Source organism: Anguilla anguilla, chromosome 4, assembly GCF_013347855.1.
Source record: "Anguilla anguilla isolate fAngAng1 chromosome 4, fAngAng1.pri, whole genome shotgun sequence".
NCBI lineage: Eukaryota > Metazoa > Chordata > Actinopteri > Anguilliformes > Anguillidae > Anguilla > Anguilla anguilla.
Window position 1 is genome coordinate 50,166,763 of NC_049204.1, and position 20,039 is coordinate 50,186,801.

General features: G+C 41.1%; 1 protein-coding gene across 3 annotated transcripts in view; it reads right to left on the reverse strand.

Moving 5' to 3' along the window:
* The window catches only part of pde7a (phosphodiesterase 7A), a 31,143-nt gene extending 14,048 nt beyond the window's left edge, over positions 1 to 17,095 (reverse strand). For 2 of the 3 annotated variants that reach the window (XM_035416239.1, XM_035416237.1), the window contains exon 1: positions 16,052 to 17,095. In XM_035416239.1, the coding sequence (XP_035272130.1) occupies positions 16,052 to 16,189 (138 nt within the window). In that variant the 5' untranslated portion in view covers positions 16,190 to 17,095. The remainder of the gene's footprint in view (positions 1 to 16,051) is intronic. The other variant, XM_035416238.1, reaches the window with a different exon arrangement.
* Positions 17,096 to 20,039: the final 2,944 nt, after the last annotated feature.

Genomic DNA, 20,039 nt, shown 5'->3' on the forward strand with positions numbered 1-20,039 from the left:
AGCCCCATCACAAGGCCCGTTACATGAGCGCTCCGTAAGAGCCAGGCTGCAGTCTCCCAGCCCTGCGCTGGGAACTCTGCATTTGCGTCCCTCAGAGCAGCCAGATCCCCGGCACGGCCAGCTGCTCAAACACCGCGTACCATGCCCAAGAGGACACAACCCCCCCTCCCCTATCCTCAGTGGTCTGCTTCCTATAAGGAGCTGAGAAATGAAGGGGAGACCGCAAAAAAAAAAACGACAGACACAGTTCTGGGGCACAATGTCATTTTAGTACAAGTAAAAGGAACAGGTAGACATGAGACCAGAAGGAACACATGTCTTGTGGATGTCCAGAGCCAACCTGGTTGAAAGCTGGAGGCCAAGTACACTTCCTTCGAATGACTTTGTCAAGCGGCAGAGCATGTACATGAGAGATGTTTTAGGATCGGGGGGGGTGGCATTGTCCACTACTGATCACGCACTGTGAGTGACGATTAATATTCCTGCTTCAGGCTGAGGGAAGAAGAAAAAAAACCCTGGCACCAAGCACTTTTGTTTAAGACCTTAAGAATCCCATTACAAAAAGCCATGTAATACACACCATTGAAGCTACTGGATTCACATAACATCAGGTTTGTACCCTGCCATACAGTGCTCTAAAACTGCTGAATACCATCAGAGAGCCAAGGACACTGCAGAGCATGATTTACGCATACTTCACCTCTTACAGTATGGCCTGTGATGAGAGATAAACACCTCGCAGAACCCGTCTGCACAGACAGCCGCCTGAGAGGTGGGGTGAGGGGGGGGGCGGGGGCGAACAGCTGACGCAGGGGGAGGCCGGCCCGTCCCAGCTGACGTGCGCCACAGCGTGACCCTGGAACCTCAGCGGCCCTCCGTCACTCGCCGCCTTCGTCCTCGGGGTCCGGCCGAAAAGGCGGCGGACCGACCTTCCGGCGAGCGGCGGTCACAGCGGTCACGGCTCTGGGCTGTGGCTCGCAACCTCACGGAGTCATGGGAAGCAAAAATCCTCCCAGGGATCGCCGTAATCCCTCCAGCAAGTCTGAGCCACAGGGACGGGCCCCAACTTCCCCTTAAAGGGCCAGTTCATTTTCTGGAGTTTTTTTAAAAACATTATTTCACTTTTAGTGCACGGCCAAGGCAGTTTTTGTGTGTGATAGAAGATATTTTATGTATTTGGATGGGTTTCTGATGACCTGTCCGCTTTACAATGGCAGGAATAGAGCATTTTAGGGCCTGTGCTCAGGAAAATTCACATTAAATAACTCCAAAACAGCTTGTGCTGCAACATTGTGTCCAGGCTGTATGGTACAAGATTATTCTTCAAAAAGTTCAGTCAGTTGAAAATATTTTCTATGGTGTAAGCAACTGGAGACCACGGTATAAACCATGTTATAGAAACTGATTTTTAGGCCCCAGTGCCACACTGACAAGTCCCAGAAGTCATCAGTGGATTCTGTACATCATGGGTTCCCACAGCACCATAGGGACATATTGGCAACCACTGAGTTCCCTATATATCCCTCAACGACATATTAGAATGGAATACTCAAGCCACCAGGACTAAACCTCAAGAAAAAGCATTCATGTGATAATGCTCAAATATGATTTAATGTTCAAACAAAAATTCAACAGCAACTTCTAGTCATTAAAACATTGTGCCTGAAGTTGTCAAGACCAAGAGAAAGTGAGCCTAAGAACATATCTACAATTAGCATTACTTTTAGTTAACATAGAAACTGTGCAGGACTTTACAGATGATGGGACATTGGATATTTTTTTGCAAAACATTTTCAAGGACGCATAGTCTGTGCCATTAGGGTAGCCAATAAAACAATCAGTACAGTCTGAATGACTAGGCAGCTAACACAATATAGACCAACAAGGATTGTGGTTGTACTGGGCAGCTCCCAGGTGCGAATGTGTATGAGTGTGAAGCAGGGCGTTCCTGCAAAAGAGCATCCGTGCTCAGTGAACCTACCCTGGGTAAATAAAGGTTAAATAAAAAAATTAATAAAATATTAATCCCATAAAATCTAAATATAGGTGTAATATTAACAGTGGTGTAAATCACTAAACCGAAAGTATTTGGCTCACCATACGTCATAGGTAGTTAACCAGCTATCAATAATCAAGTTCTGTTTAAGTATGGAGGTACAGAAGAAACTGTCTGCTTGCCATTGGCTCAAACAGTATAAATGGTATGCAGTGATACTAAGCTACTTCTCTAGTAACGTTTCTTAGGAACAGTACTCTGTGTATGTGTATGTGTGGGTGTGGGTGTGTGTAATGTATGTAGCAGGCAGTAGATACAGTAAGTGAACAATAATGGCTGTACATCCTGGCAGTACAGTGCATCCTTGAGCTGGTTCATACACGTCAGAAAGTAAAATGTAGTTGGCCAGGTTTAGCTACGTTTAGGTTAGGCTATAACTCCACCAGAATTCTTTGTGTCGTTACCGTGGTTAATTGCTTGTTTGTTTAAATGACAGTTTGCCAATCGTCACCTGGGCAATGCACCAGAGGAGCCTCTGCAGTCACAGTCAGCACTCGCATTGGTGAGCACTGTACTCAGGATCCTTGGCAGATCACTGCACCAGGAACTGGTGTTTTACCTGAATGTGCCACCCTGCAGCATGACCGTGGGCCCATAATGCAGCTACAAAAACAGAGCACTCTGTTTGATAAACTACACACCAATAGCAGCACGTCTGTGGAACACTCAGACTTCACGGCACCATGGAGCAGCAATCACATCATGATCAACATTCCCCCACAATCACTTCTCTCGGGGCACACCTTTACACTCATCAAGAGTTCACGCGATTTAACAGACTAAAGGAACAAAAATCCCCCTCCCCCCTCACAAAGCAAGCTTTTTTCTGGAAAAAATGATGCCATCTCAAAACTGAAAGGCTGTCTCAAAGAGGGCACATCAAGTGAAAAAAACAGATTCAGACTAAGACCCAACCAATACATCTGTGAGCCAATAATAACGACAGATTAAGGGCTTTCACAGATTTATCTGTATCACCGGAAATCCCACCGATAAACCACTGATAAAGACTCTTGAAGTGCCATTAAACAAAACCCCATTCACTGACATGACAGCTATTTTTGAATAACAGCCACACATAAAAGGAGCTACTAACTTTGCCAATACTGGGTGTCAGAAGGTGCATCTCACTGAACTCTATGATCCCTCCGCTATGACACGGAAGACGTTTTGGGGCTGGCAGAGTTGCATCACGTGTGACTACACCGCACACTTGAGGCAAATGCAATTTTCTCACAACTTTAAACTGCAACCAGAGATTGGAGTGCAATAACTGTATCTGCATCAAGGGTAGAGAGCAAAAGATAAACTCACAGGTCCCAAAACGTTTTCCACCTGAATCTGCACTCCAGAACGGACATCATTTCGATTTGGCAATCTCTTGCCATGAGTTACCTGACATTCGAGCGACTTCATAATCTTTCAAAGACAAATTATACAGATGATACTTTATTTCCTCTGATTGCTTTTCCTCCATGTTTACCAACACCAGTCAAAAGCAAAATAATGAATGACAAATTTCGGCACAGCCTCTGGCCGTGTTCCCTCTGACATAACAAAATAGAGGTGCGTGACTGAAAAAAAAGTGTTGAGCAACACTTTTTTTCCAGTTGAAAATAGGCCATTTTTGTCAAACGACATTTGTCAACAGCATTGTGTGAGGTATAAATTAGGCTTTCAGTGAGTCACAAGCGGACGACTGGACGCAAAGCTAGCAGAAATAGTCAGTGGTTCACAGTGATGGATTCAGTGTTTTCAGACAGATGCACACTCATTTGCCACCTATCAGAGATTATAGATTATGTAGGCTGCTGTTGGACCTCTCATTTACAGGGTACAGTAAATGTATTTCTAAACAGATAGAAATTGTTATCTTTGTGAAAAATAATTTATGTCCCCCAGTCAGAGTTTTTTTTATCACAATAGAGAACATCCGAAAGGACAAGAGGAGCTCCCAGGCGAAAATGCAGAGAAGCTTCCTGTTCTAGAACGTCTCACTAATTCACTTGCAGTATTTATGGTGAATGCTGTTCAATGTAAAATAGCTTGACATATAAGGTTAATAAAATATTATTTTAAAAAGTTGAAGAAAACGACCCAAGTATCTTGGTATTTCTCTCCTCTAAAATCGAAATCGGCCTCAAAAGTCCCATATTGTTCAGGCTCCAATACTAATTCAGGCAAGGGGATGAAGGGCAAATACACTGAAATTTCAAAGCAAGCTGGGATTTTTTCCCCCCTTCCATTAAAGCGAAAAAAGGTTCTGTTTGCCCAACGTAATCAAATGAAGTGCAGCTAATGAGGGGCATGACATGTTCCTCTCCTTTTAACGTTTCTCCACACATGTAAGCTTCAAATTAAATTCATTTTCCAAGGTGCATACTTTCTGTTATGGGCGTTACTTGCACTCGCTGGCTTTATAATAGATCTCTTTCAGGTTGGATAAGCGCTGCATATTTTGTTGTGAACAGGGTGGAAACACTAGTGTCACTGCATTGCATTCCACCACCAGGGGACTTGTCTTCTGCATCGTACATGATCGTCTGGTCTGCTAATCTACAAACCCCATCTTCCACCCAGCAAGAGGACTGTACAGCAGCTTTACAGTTTACCATACACACACATCTATCAGCAGCCTGCTTTTCATGATAACGCTGCTGGGAAGTGCTTAGACTAGCAGTTACCCTTTCTTCAGCAGTAAAACTCATTCATGTTTCACTGTTAATAAAAAATAAATAAATAAAAAAATCACACACAAAAGGTTTATTGTTTCATCTGTGGACAAAGCAAATGCACAACAACAACAGTGCATTGCTTCGCACAGCAGGCCTTGATGTTGAACAGTCATCGAAAAGCCAAGTGATTAGTTGCATTTAGTCCATAGCTCAGCTTAAATGGAAGTTTTTTTAATATTGCATTAAACATACACTTATATGTACACACTTACTTGCAGAGGCATTCTCACCCTCTAAGGCTATGTTTACACCACCAGGTAAAAGTGACCCCATTCCGATTTTTGGCTCACGTGCCACAGATCGGATATGTATTATGAATGCGTAAACAGGAAAAATGAATCAGATATTTTCAGATCCGTTTAGGGTCACATTCATCTGTGGAAATAAACTCAATAGGAAACGGAGATTTGCCAATGCGACTCATCTAAACGCACAGGTTGGAATTTCCTGGTTTTCGCATGGCATTCAAAATAGCCTACTTTGTTCACATTTGAATGCCACGTAGCTAATGTATATCAGACGCACAACCACTTTCCGCATGGTAACGGTAAATGTTAAAAGAAGTTAAATGGAGGACGAAGGCACAGTCCAGAGGCGGTTACCGAGGTTACGTGCCTTTTAAGTACGTGGGGCGAAGAGTAGGTAGGCTATAAGGCCAAAATACAGCGGATGTTCGTTGTGGACCTAAGGCGCTTTCGAAAAGCAATAGCTTGAATTATTATCCAATTATCAGAGATGTCTCAAGTCTTGTTTTGTGTCGATTGTAGATGGCGATATAGCCGTGGCGGTGTGGCGGTTGTTTGCTTTCGTACCGCTAACCAAACCCTTGTGTACGCATGCAGGTTGTTTCAAGTGTAAACTGGGCAGCAATAGGCATGTATCACTACTGGTCTTTTGTTGTGGAGTGACTGGAGTGAGCCAAACACAACCAGTTGGATGGCTGCTTCTTCCAGTTGTAGGCAAAAAAGAAGCTGATCGACATGCAGCCCCACACCGCATTTGGTTCGCATGACTCATGGAAAACTGAGCCGTTTGAAAAACCTGCACCTCATTACACACGCAAATCAAATGTAAAGTAGTACCTGACATGAAAGTAGACTGTTTAGCTCCACTGTGGCTGAGGGTGTGGATTTGTGCAGTACCCTAAATCACCACGGAGGAATGAAGGGTATATTGCATTTATGTGATTGAATATACCCAAAGTCTGAGCAATCTCATGCTTATAAAATCTCATTTATCTTACTCCATCCAATTCACCTTTCAAGAAGAGTTGGGGAACCAGAAAATGACATGGGTATTACCTGGTATCATGGGCTACCGCTGCTTCAAACACACCACATGAACAGTGCCCAGATCATCCTTAAGAGTTCTCATGAAAATGCCATTCCTTCAACATTATTGCTCAAGTTTCTATATATACACATCCCAAACTTCCCCAAAATTACACGCCTCGTGCGATTCTTCAGATTAACAGAGTGTTGCACTTGGGCTAAATTCTCAACCACTTCCAAGAAGATTTACGTCAAGACGGCTCCGATTTTAGTTGCGATAAAATGCACGTGACCCAAAGAAAGTTTCTGTTCCCTGAACGCAGTCGTGCTGCAAGAGAAGTGAGCAGCTCTGCTGAAGAGACACACCGAGAGAAGAAACAGACCGGAGACGAGGCCAGCAAACTCCTCTGCCCGCAGTACACATCTTGTTTCTAAACTCACTGAGATTAAAGCAAAACTGTTCGGCAGTGCTTTCTAAATTCAAAGCTTGCTGGTGAATTATGGCACACTGCTGTGAAATGCAGCATCAGGGCAGGGGTGGAAGTTAAGAGGAGGTGGTTGGGCGGGGGGGATGGGGTTTACATTCCTCAAAGTACACCGCAGTAAACTCCAGGTTTATAGAGAGGCTTCTTCTCTTAATGTAAACCTTGAATCAGGTCCGCTTGCAAAAGGCCTTTTATGCAGACAGACTGCAAACACTGTGAGCAATTAAAGGGCCTATAAACCAATCACAATCTTGAGGTGAGGTGTAATCTTCAATGAGGTGATACAATAAATGCACTTTCATCATATAAAAATCCGGTATAACACAATACCCACCTCACAGTCAGTCACAAATGCAGCCCCAGTACCTCGTATGGAGAAAGAATGCTGCAAATTCATTTAAGACTTTTTAAAGACAATAACATATTTAAGAGCTTCTATAAACATACCTAAATATCAAATTAAATACATTTAGTAACACCGGTGAAGGTCAAGTGATTTCCAAATTACTCTCAGCTGGCATTTGTTTACAAAAGGAGAACCTCAAAGGCCTTTTTTTTCCCCCCAGGTGAGCTACACCTTTAAGAAAATTCAAAATACATCACAGACGAGAATGGAAAATAAGCAATGTTTGTTTATTGCAAAATGTTTCAGCTTAATGCACTAAAACCTTAATAAAGCATCGCACAGTAAACACTATTTGGCATTCAACTGAAAACAAACTGTATGAAGCACACTGCAGAAAAAATGCAAAAATGAAAGATCATCTCATTTAACCACAGGCTTCACTGAGGCATCTGTATGCTGCAGGTATCTTTTCACCAGGTACAAATTTTGCATGTAATAATACAAAAGTCTCCAAGTGTTTGTTTGATTTGTTTTTTTTAAGCACACAAAACACATCCCTATAGTAACATTGACAGTACATATCAGAAAACAATTGAAGGAAGAAAAAAGAAGAGGAGCCCTAAGAGGGCTGGGGCCAGTACGTCTCCTTTCCACCGCCCGCGTGTGGCTGCAGCCGTTAAGGGGGGGTGGGGGTTGATGGGGGGGGGTTGTGGGCTCATTGCATCACTGACAACAAAGCGCCCAACCCCAAGACCCGAGACAAGAAATCTATAAAGCTCAGAGAGGTGCAGTGCGCCTATCGGAGCGAGCGCTCTGTTTCAGCCTGAAACGCAGCCATTATTGCTGCATACCTGCACTGCAGGGGTTACACAAACAGGTTGTGAAAAGCAAACCACTGAATGAGCTCTTCAAGCTTTCTTACCACATCCTGCAACTACGTCAGCCCAATAGCACCTCGCATCAAAAGCAACCTTATCACCGCTTGGTAAAGATCCAGTTCTGTAAACAGACTCCCTCAACAAAGACCCTCGCTGTTTTACTTTAACTGCAGTACTGCAGACAAAAAAAAACGTCTCCTCGACTAACCTTGTCCTTCGTTTAGCACCCTCTACTTAAAGGTAACCTGACCTCAGATACTTGCTAGTGTTTAATGTATTGTGACCACACCGATATGGCAGCAAGGTATTTCATTTCCCGATTGTTCAAAGCCATTAAAAACTTAGCGGTGCTCAAATATGTACAAATCGAAAGATGCACTTGTCTTATTAAGGAGGAGCATGGTTTTCAGTAACACACATTCAAAAGAAAAATAGCTTTGGATTATATGCCACCTAATCCTGACCAACTGTACACAAAGAATTTCAACTGTTGCAGCAGCAGAATTCAGACTACATTCAGGTCACACGGCAACGCCCAGGATGATAGGAATGTGACCATTTAAGGAGTGATATGACTGGCGTTTCGAGTACCTTTACCACACGTCTGGATGATGGAAAGCACTCCCCAGGAAGAATCGGTCATCTCTATAGAGACTACGGTGCCAAAGGAAGATGGGGGGGGGGGGGTGAGGAAAACAGAGTTGCACACAATTATTCCTTAACAGTCTACGTAGGACTGAGGGGGGGAATTAACACATGAAGGAATCTCATTATCTAGTTTACTTATGAAGCCTATTGGCCTACAGATTACCTTACAACATCTAAACCATCTAAAGCTAGTCACAAAACAGCAACCCATTAAAGACAAATCTACTTTAAATGATTTAAAAAAAACCTTTTCATGTCTGCGCAAAAGTATGGCAACTGCAACAGGACACTGCCCCGCAGCTTTGACAGGTCTTGTGATTCAGGACTGGTTGCACTTCACCATGAAGCATTATTGGCTCTAAGCAACATAATGTAAACTGTATAGCTAAGCTAACGTATATTCATTTACCCTGCATGTATTAGGAAGTACCCATGCAAGAGCCGAAATGGCAGCTTCACCCAACAGTGCAAGAGCAACTGAGCACAAACTCTATTATTTTTAGCCATGTTCTCCTGAGCGGCTAAAAATCACTGGAGAAACAGGCTGGAATACCATTAGAACAATTTGTTCTACACTGAAACAATACTAATCACTTAAAAAGCAGCGCCATTATCTCACCTTTTGTATGCATCTCTGATAAAATGCCTGCCTAGCAGCTTTTCTACCCATCATTACAAAACATTTGTTTCATGTGGGTACATCATAGGGAATTCTTAGAAAACACACCTGCAGGTAAATAATTTTTGGTCATTATAACAGACCACTGAAGTAATCAAAATGTAAATGAATGAATGTTTTGGTGTGATTTAGAAAGGTTGGGTGCTAGTGTGGTGTAATTAGGGAACTGAACTTGCACATATGAATTTGCAGCCATTTTCATACAAAGATCCACAGAAGTAAATAATTATTTGTTGCATTACATTTTTTGTTTATTATCCAGAGCAAATTTTTAAACATAATAGCATACAAGTTTTCAAGTATTGTTGTAAGTCTAGAGAAATGAATCAAATTTTGCTCATTTTCTGCTCCAGTTCTCTTGTGCACAGTGGATTTTTTTGCCCTTATTTTAATAAGGGACATGTTCAATACAAATAAAAAATACATACAAATATAAAATGAGATATATGTAGATAGATATTTATTAGGAGTCTAAAAGTTCACAAAAGTTATGGTTCAGAGCAATACACATTTTTGGTGTCACGGTTTTGGTTTGGTTCAGTACATTTTTGGTAAAGCAGAGAAATAAGTACAATTACCAATGTCAATTTAATTTTCATTTATTTGAAAAAAAAAAAAGTTTTTAAAAACAGTTATTAGCAGCTTTTCACGGGTTCTTTGAAAAGGAAAAGCGCCACTTATTTTCAAATAGAAAATAAGACCGACATAAAGACCAAAAAGAAAAATGCAGCATTAGCTCAACCAGCATTACACAATGTAGCTAAACAAGACAAGAGTACATTTGAATCTCAGATTAAAGATCATCAATTCTTGAAAGAATAATAGATTTTCAACTTGAAATTTTAATGCGGTATGCATGGTCGCAACTTAAATCTCCAAAGCACCACTTAAATTTGTGTTTCTTATGTTTGTAACCGACACACCAGGGTGATGTCAACACAAATGGGCCATCATGTTCCACATGGTTACATTACCATATAGCACATGCTTGCTTGCATGCGTTATTTTATCCACCACCTTCCCCACCATCACTACCGTTGTTACCGGTGTCGTAGGGTACTCCAACTGTCATTTCTCTCACGCACTAGCCATTTTGTAAACTGACCAACTGTCTGGTGCTTCGGCTTTAATCAGCTAGGCCTATAAGCTGCACTTGCCACAACTTCACCTGTACAAATAGGCTACTTCCAAATAGGATTTTTTTAATTTAAATGAAAGCAGCAAGAGTAGACTGATGTTTGTGTTCCTTATTTTCAGTATTATATGAAATCAAATAGAAATAGCCAATATAACCTTTACATGACAATTTTAAAAAGCACAAAGGTGCGTGCCTATTTGGTAAACACAGCTATACAAAAGACCGTTTTTGAAGCAAGTGAACCAAAGTAAACGGTTCATTTGTTTAATGTGTTACGTGTACGCCGTGTGTGTGTGTGTATGTGTGTGTGTGTTGGAGTAAAACGAGATACAGAGAGAAGGCCTGAAACTCTGACCATCTGTGATGCAGGCAGCTTGCCAAACCACTGCCCCCGTAGCCAAAGCACATGTTCAACTGCTTCCCACCACAACGGTAGCAGGCCTGAGCTCCCACAAACGCAACAGCACCGTGGCGGGCGCCACACAGAAAATGGAAGACAGCTAACTCAGGCACAACGTTAGTATATGGCTGCACAAGATAAATCATCATTCTGAAAAAAGGGAAGTGCTTTTATTCTGTGGCAAAGTGCATTTGTGTATGAATATGACAGCATGTGAGCTTGGGGTGTGGGGGGGGGGTCATGTCATTGTCAAAGTCTTCTGAGGCTCAACAGTAGCACGTAACACTCCAACCAGTAACGCATACCATTTATCCCAACAACAATTAACGGTACATCACAGTAGGAGTACACAGGCCAAACCTAATTTGCCTGAGGTTATGTAGGCTACCTATGGCAGCTCATGTGATACTGCTGATTTTGTGGAATGCTTGTCAGAGAGTGTGACACTGCCTGAATAACACAGTAAATCTTCGCTGTTAAGAAGAATTAATGAAGTTGCCACGTAATTAAACAAATTGAGACCATGACACATTCTGCATATTGCTTTTTTCTTGAACGTAAAAAGGTTGTACCTAATCTTCGATCCAATACCCATGAATATATATGCTACTCCGGCAGCAGTGGTAGTTTAAATTAACTGTATAAGGACAAGCACAGCAGTGCAGCTGATGCAGCTTTTGCAAAGATTATGATTTGTTGGGTTACTGCACATGTGAGGGCAAAAAACATCTCTTCAGGCAAACCAGATCACACACCTAACCCAATTAAAAGGGTTTCCCTGGTGCAAACATAAGACTGCAAGGGAACGGTGATGTTCCTTCCAAAGAGGCTGCTTTAAGACATAGTCACGATATGCTGCTTGAAAGTAATCTGCTCATGGAAAAGCTCAACAACAGGCTCCACCATCATGCCAATTCTTCCCAGGTGCCATTCCCATGGGAGAGGAATAAAGGCCACCTGTGTGAACCCATGGTGACAGACAACTTCTGTTGTCTATCCGACATTAGAGCTCCAAAAGCTAAATTTCATTTCAAAGCAGGTTCCAAACCTGCTTCACACAGTGCTTGTGGTCCCTTTGAATTCCAGGTTCTTAAAATAGAGAGAGCCGTATCTACAAGATGCGGTCTTTACAAAGAAAAAAGAGGTGAGAATCTCGCACATGGGTAGCCAAGCAGAGCTGTGATCCGAGTTTCTGTGAACATCCAATGAGGGACACATTTAGGCTACTTCCCAATGCTAAAGTGAGAAGGACAAACAGGTACACGCCTTTCCAAATAATTCATAGTGGAGAATTACCATTCCAGATATCAATATTTCAGAGAAATATTGGTATGAATCCACTGGGAAGATGTCAAAGTGTGGTTAAAACACAACTTTAACAGCACCATAAGAGCCATATGTGGCATACGTAGGTCAATTGTTTTTTTGTGATTATTTTTTGCCCTCAGAGATGGCGTACTGACCCTGATAACCACAACAATTTATCTGGTTTTCAGGCTTTTGATACAACAATCATAGATCCTAAATGGCACCATGCTGTGATAAGCTCTTCTGGTCTGTCTCCATTAGCTTAAACGGTTGCAAGACAGCTATCTCTTACAGATTAGAGAAGATTTAAACCTTAGTGTAATTGATTCCACCGGAACGTCAATCGCTGAATGAAATCCCGTGAATGTGGCTTCCAGCATAAGGAACCTTTTATCTACAGTAAGCCAGTTTCATCTCTTGCGCTCAGTAGAAAATACATCAAAATGCAACAGCACTTACAAGTGTCCAGATTGCTGGCTGCCACCAAATTAAGATCATTTATCAAGTCCCCCATGTGAGAGTATACAGGGTGGCCACGTCCTGGAGAACATGCAATGCAGTGTTCCAGTTACGGAAAAGTCATGGAAAACAAGAAATGTCCTTGAAAACCATTAGTTCTCCAGGAAAATATTTTTAGTGCAACATAGGGTTGCATGGTATACCAGTACTAAAAAGTACCATAGTACCAAATTTGTTTACAAAGTCGAGTGAGAGAGTGTGTGTGTGTGTGTGTGTGTGTGCGTGTGTGTCTGTCTGTCTGTATGAGCTGGCCACATGGTTCAGTTTCCTCACAGAGGAAGATAAGTTAGCCAGATATAACGGCAGTAGATCACTCTGACTATCCCCAAATTGTTGGAAAGCAGGGCACTTGAAGTAAAATACGGCCTACAAAGCCAATGACAACGGCCAACCTGACAACACTATTACAGCACCAGTTTGCAAAAAATGCTTTAAAAATGAGCATAAGCCCTTCTGTGGCTAGGTACACTACAGTCTACAAAACACGCACGCACACTTTCCCTCGGTTGCTAGCTAGCTACGCTAGCCACCACTACATACTGTATTTTCTGCGATAGCTCTTAATAGATAACCAACACGGTAAAGTAGCATTAATAAAAGGATACAAACATGTACTACAAAATTTTTTTTTACAAATGACAACCTCAAAAGTAAACCACACAAGGATGTGGCCAAAGTGATCCGGGGCCTACGGGAGGGGTACACTACAGGCCGACCTCAGCTGTCACGGGCTATACATTACACAACACCCTAACGTCATCAGCCAACAAGCAGCTCCCACAGCAAGACTTAGGCCACTGCAGGAGGAGCAACCACCAGAGATCATCAATTTACAAAAATGTGTTTGCATACCCTGGGGGTCAGCTGCTGTCAGCTGATCCGCCACGTCTGTAAGAAGCCGTTACTGCAGCACATGTGCAGGGCAAAGAAAGCCCAGGCGCACTTAAAAAAAGAGATTCAACAACTAATTTAAGATGTTGGCCCTACAGCTAATCCAACAAATACTACTCCCAAATAATTCTAGAGGAGAGACTACTATGTAAATCCTCAATGCCACAAAAATACATTTGAAAAAATTAATGAATGCATCATTCAGATGGCAATTAAAGCATTGCTTACATTTTCACAACTTGTCCAATTACCAAAATTATTGTTGAGACGATACAAACAAAAAATGTGTCAGATCTGTAAATCTTAATATAGTGAACCTACACACACTTCATAGTTCCCAGGGATCAAACATGGTAGTACAAGCATACAGCATTCAAGAGTATTCTTGAGGTCAACCTTTTAATGAATATAGTCTGAGCTATGCTCATTTTTAACCTGAAGAAATGATTGCCCAGCTGAACTTGTTTATACCATGTCTAATAGTGTATTGCACTTCATTTTGTTATAGGAAATTTCCCATTCCCAAGAGACACAACATTCTAGCCTCTGCAAATCACATGTAAGGGTCTAATATATCCACACTATAATGAAAAACAAGATGTAGAGAATTGTTAAACTGAAACAACATTTAGATAATAGATCCCTAGGATATGCCAAATAAGCATTGCAATAAACTGCATCTCAACAATTATGAATGATTCTACCACATTTCTCTACATATATACCTCAGAGTATTAAAAGTCATTTTAATACAATACCAAATATTAAAAATATCTTTTATCTTTTTATCTTTGAAATCACCTTTTCACCGAGAACACAAATATACTATCGATGTAACTGCACATGCACTAAAAGCTATTTCATGTATGCCATTTATAAAATTACATTGAATTGTAGGAAAATTTGTAATTAAATATATCCCAGTATCAACTTCTGGCATCTTGGCAAACACCTTATGTCATGAAACAACACTGAAAAATATGGTTTCCTCCACAAATTCTGAACCCATCACGACTAGACTAATAATTATATGATGCATTTTTATAAAATGTAAGCAAGGTACATTATAAACCTGAGGACAATTGTGTAGGCTATATTTTTTAAAATGTAACGTAGAAAAGATTTGAAACTATTTAAAAATAAAGAAGAGAGTCTCATCTTCAAACTATAAATAACACATGTAAATAGGCTAAAGGACATGATAAACATGATGCGTCAGTCTATTGCATTAATATAAACGGTGTTCACTGCAACACATCTCAACTAGTTAACTAAAAACTGATCACAATAACTTGTTTTGGAGCAAATCCCAAATGTATGGGCCGACTCTGGAATGCTGGATCTAGCCTATGTACCGTAGTGTTTTTAAATAAGGGCTGAAGAGGACACTGAAACGCCATTAGAACTGCACATGGCGCCCCGAGGGCAACTCCAGGAGCTGTATTTCCCCCTTTTTGTGGCTAGAAGAAAATAATGACATTGCACCACATCTGCTGTGTGGATCCTTGTTAAGATACTAAAGTTTAAAATGTGAAATGGACATGGCAAGGCCGCATTTGCCTGGACTAATGTAATTGTTCCATTAATATCACCAAATGTGTTGATTTCTGAGAACAAATACATTTTAAAATTGCTTCCTCAACTCTCCACACTCACTCTATGAATGGTATGAACTGTCCATTGTGATTACCACCTAATTGTATTTTCATGCACTATGAAGATTGGACTGATGAGATGTTGGCCACAAACTTCTTCCATGTAGAGCTAACGTCTGCAGTTTAGAACTAATTAAATCTACAAAATGCATACTCAGAATATACACTAATGAATAATCATCATTGTATGTAAAATTTCGTACACAGAACTTTGTAGGATACCTGTCATTCAACATTTTGTTTTTTTCAGAAAACATAAGGAAACCTTGTTCTCAGGCTATTAAACCATCCATAGGCCAACAATTTGTCCTCCACATGGACGAGTTCATTGTGCAAAATGTAAACACCACCATTGTTTTGGTAAATGTTTATGATCTAATAATGTTACCAAAGCAGGCAGGCACTAAATCACAATTGTAAAAAGGTCATTGTAATTCGGGGAGAAAAAAAACTATAAATACTCTAAAACACAGTTCTGAAAACGAACCATTTGGCTAGTTCGTTCATTGCGCATACGTCAGAATTTGGATTCAATTAAATTCATGTTGGACTTTCGGGGGTGGTGGGGGGGTTCCACAAATCTTCAACATGTTAAACTACTAACAAAACCTTAACCAAAGGGCAAAGCGTTCTATTTCACGTTATATTTAAAGTAGCAGTGTGTTTGTGACAAATGTTTGGGAAACTGCGGGTCAAAAGGTATAACATCTTAGCATCGTGTTAACTAGACCTGATGTGGCGTTCCCCCCGTTTTAACAATAGGGATTCATGGTACAGTACTGAACACCATGGATACAATTTAGTTTAAGCCTGCAGCAAGTAGGCTACAGCGGTGACAGACAACAGTATGAAAACATTTGCCCTAACGCCACCTGCTCCTTCTCCACACTTAATGAAACCTGTGATGCAGCGGGAGCATCCTTCGACGACTGGAAAAAAATGCACGATATTTTCTCATCGTGCATTAATACCAGCAGCAGCAGCCTATCGGTTGTTTAAAAAAAGCAAACGAGTACATCATTCAGCAACCAACTGCACTTACCTGTGACAGCTGTCTTGGATCAGGGGCACCAAAGAGAGAGGAGCTGGAGCTGAAGCTAATGGCTCCCCTCCGGCTGAGAACATGCTTGGGGACCGGCCTGTCCAGAGGCAAAACCGGCAACTGATAACATACTTCCATTGAACAATGTCAACGCTGGATCCAGATCAAAATTCAATAAAAAAATTATAAATAAAAGATTATTCATAAAATAAAGAGGGCGAACTGCGGGAAAATGGGAACGTCGTCAGCCAATGCCCCATCAATGGGGGGGAAAAAGTCTTCCTTTATTTTGAAAATATCAGTTTTAATGTTAAAGACAGAAAGTACTTCCTTTTGTTCTGAGAGGTAAACTTGCACAACGCGCTGTCATTAATAAAATATCTATGCTTCTCTTCTCCTCGCGTGTCTCGTTGAGTCCCATTTTATTCAAAATTTTATTCATCGGGCTTCAGTGCCCCCTTTTCCCCCACAGATCCGGGCCTACAAAGGACGAGGCCTCTGTCTTTTTCGTATCTCTTTTAAAAATTGCTTCCTCATTTAAAAAAAAAAAACTCCTTTCAGGCGTGCTTCATCGTGACTAGGCTCCACGGTATGAAATCGAACTGAAGACAAATGGACACAGTCACTTAAAAATGTGTTTGGAGGAAAAATACAAAGTAAAATGAAGTCTTCTGAGAAAATATCAAAAAACTTGCCTTCAGAATGGTTCGATGGTGTTCATTCTGTCCAGAATTGGCAAAGAAACTATCAACATTTATTCAGTCCGTTCTCTCCTCATTGCAGGCATAGATTGCACCCGTAATTCAACACACAATTCACCAAATGCAGCACTGTATGTATCAAACAGAAAGTGGCTTGGGGAAAAACAAACAATGTCCAGTTCGTTTCAGAACCAATGCACCGCATATATGGCACTCTACCCAAAACCAAAATAAAAAAGAAAACAAAAACAAAAGGTAAACCAAGGTACGCTGATTTCCTAATACTAGCTCTCTCTCTTCCCAAACCTTACAGCTCTTTACGAACATGCACCACCTGCCAGAGATGGAGCTGTTGACGCGCATATAAAGCACCCTTGTTAAACTGGTCCAATCGCCGCGCGCTCTTCCTTACTATGTTGCTTATTATTGGACAGTGTGTGACGGTCTTTCTGTTACAGAGGTTTCTATTGGATACACTCAGAGGGTGATTCCGAGACTGATTTATGCAGTTGTTCACCGACTGCACGGACCGGGTATTCCTCCACAAAGGGGTTTGCCCTGCCGCCGGTCTGCATCATTGCTAGTGATTACCTTCTTGCATGAGTCATCCAGTTGTACTTGAGCAGTGATTCTGTTAACTGTTCTCAATGCTCAGCTGTGAAGGCATGTGGCGGCTTGTAATAATATTTTCACTTTTTAAAGGATTCAAGGAAACAGGCAAATCACTTCTGAGAGGATAAATAGCAAACTTCCATTTCACCCTTTTTTGACAATCTAGTTCGGTTTCAAGAAAATATAAAATCCAGTTGGCTTTGTATTGGATTGCTAGCTGTCCGCACTTATTCAAAGCAATTGGAACAATAACCATTCACGTTAAGCGTTACCGGAAGTGTTGAAGTGAAGTGTGTGTGTGTGTGTGTGTGTGTGTGCGTGTGTGAAGGAGGGGGGTTGAATGTTTGCATTTTTATAAAACATTTAGACCAGCCTATCTTTAAAACTTAAGAGCTAAAAATAAAAACCCTCCCTCATCCCCATTATTACAATTTACAATTTGTTATTTAGTAGATTCTCTTGTCCAGGGCAACCTACAAAGCAGTTATCAGAACGCTTTCTGAAATAATCCTGTGTGTGTGTGTGTGTGTGTGTGTGCGTGTGTGTGCATATGTTATATACTTTTTATTAGTATTTAAAAAAAAATATTTGGCATGACCAGTTCACATCGTAATTTGGAATATCCAATTAGGCCTAGCTATGCGCTCATGCTGAAATCTCTGCAGCTGATTTGGAAGAATGGAAGAACGTAGACAGCCATGTTTGTCCTCAAAAACGCATGATGTCGCCACATGCTTCTTTTAACACCGTAGCCCATAAACCAAGCTTGCACAGACCTCAGTCAGAGAAAGACAGTCCATGTGCGGCTTCTGCTCGCTGAACAGATGGGAAACACAGACCCCTAGCCATACGAACTCTCCCTTTCCTCTCTGACACAAGCACCAATTGTGTGTCGCTCCTGTTGGGCCCTCGGTCAGTCAGCACTAACACTATATATGTTTAAATGCAAAAGTATTGGGACAGTGACACAATTTTTTTTGTTTTGGCTACATACTCCAGAACATTGGATTAGAAATAAATAAATGAAAACGAGGTTAAAGTGCAGACTGCTGAAATTTGAGGGTATTTACATCCATGTCGAGCAATCTGTGTAGTAATTACAGTTCATTTTATACAAAGTCCTCCTATTTTCGGGGAGCAAAAGTAATGTGGCACATGAACATAAACTGAAATAAAGTTGTCTTATATAGTACTTGCTAGCAAATGCATTCAATGATCGCCTGAAGTCTGTGAAACAAGGACATCACCAGAAGCTGGTTATGTTCCCTGGTGATGCACTGCCAGGCCTGTACTGTAGCCATCTTCATTTCTGGAGCACTTTGCCTTCTGTCTTGTCTTCAGCAAGTGAACAACATGTTCAGTTGGATGCAGGACAGGTGATTGAGTTGGCAAGTCAAGAGCATTCCACTTTTTGACCCTGAAAAACTCTGTGTCTGCTTTTGCAGTATGTTTGGGCTCATTGTCCTGCTGCCAGGTGTAGCGCTGTTTTGAGGTATTCGGTTGGATCTGAGCAGATAAGATGTTTCTGTACACTTTAGAATTCATCCTGCCGCCGCCGTCAGCAGGATCATCATCGATGAAGACAAGTGAGCCAGTTCCAGTGGCAGCCATACATGCCCAAGCCATTACACTTACCTCCACCATGTTTTACAGATGAGGGGGGTGCTTTTGATCATGTGCGTTTTTTTTCTTTCTCTACACATTACTCTTTCCATCACTTTGGCACAGGTCAGTACTCATCTCATCTGTCCATAAGATTTTGATCCAGAGCTCTACAGTTTTTTGATGCACCTTTTAGCAACCTGCAAGGTTCGGTGAAAAACAAGATTGCCAGGTTACTGTAAGAAATATCTAAAGGTAAGGTAAGGTAAGGTAAGGTAAGGTAATCTTTATTATCCCCGAGGGGCAATTTGTTGCACAGCCAGCAGTAAATACAAACATCAACAACAAGCAACATACACCAATCAACACACAAACAATTCACACAAAAAACATAGAATTACCTAATATTATTTAAAAGGCCAATAGCAGCATTAGTTTTTAAATGTACATGTATGACATGTATTCAAGTAAATGCCTCCAAACTCATTGGACACTGCTGTATCCCACAGCAGGACAACAATCCCAAACATACTGCTAAAGCAGCAAAGGAGTATTTGAAAGCCGAAAACTGGAAAATTCTTGATTGGCCAAGTTATTCACTGTATCTGAATCCAGTTGAACATGTGTTTCATATGCTGAATAGAAAACCCAAGGCAACTAGCCCCCAGACAAGCAGGAACTTAAGATACAGGCCGTTTAAGAGGATCACCAGAAAAGATATTCAGCATCTGGCGATGTCTATGTGCTACAGACATCAAGCAGTCAATGAATGCAAAGGATATTGCAACCAAGTACTAAACATGACTATTTTCATGTCCATAACATTAAATGGGGGGGGATATTTATAAAAACTGTGAAACCAAAGTATATAAAAAATACCCTTAAATAAAAGCTGATAATGTGTTTACTTTTTTAGATTACAAATCAAAAAATTGTGGAGTACAGTGCTACATCAAGATAAAATATGTCTTTGTCCCAAACATTGTTGAGCTCACTGGTCACTGTATGTTCTCATCTTGGAGAGTGTTCTTGATCAGTTCAACAGCTGAAAAGGGGTTTTTCTTCACAATTGA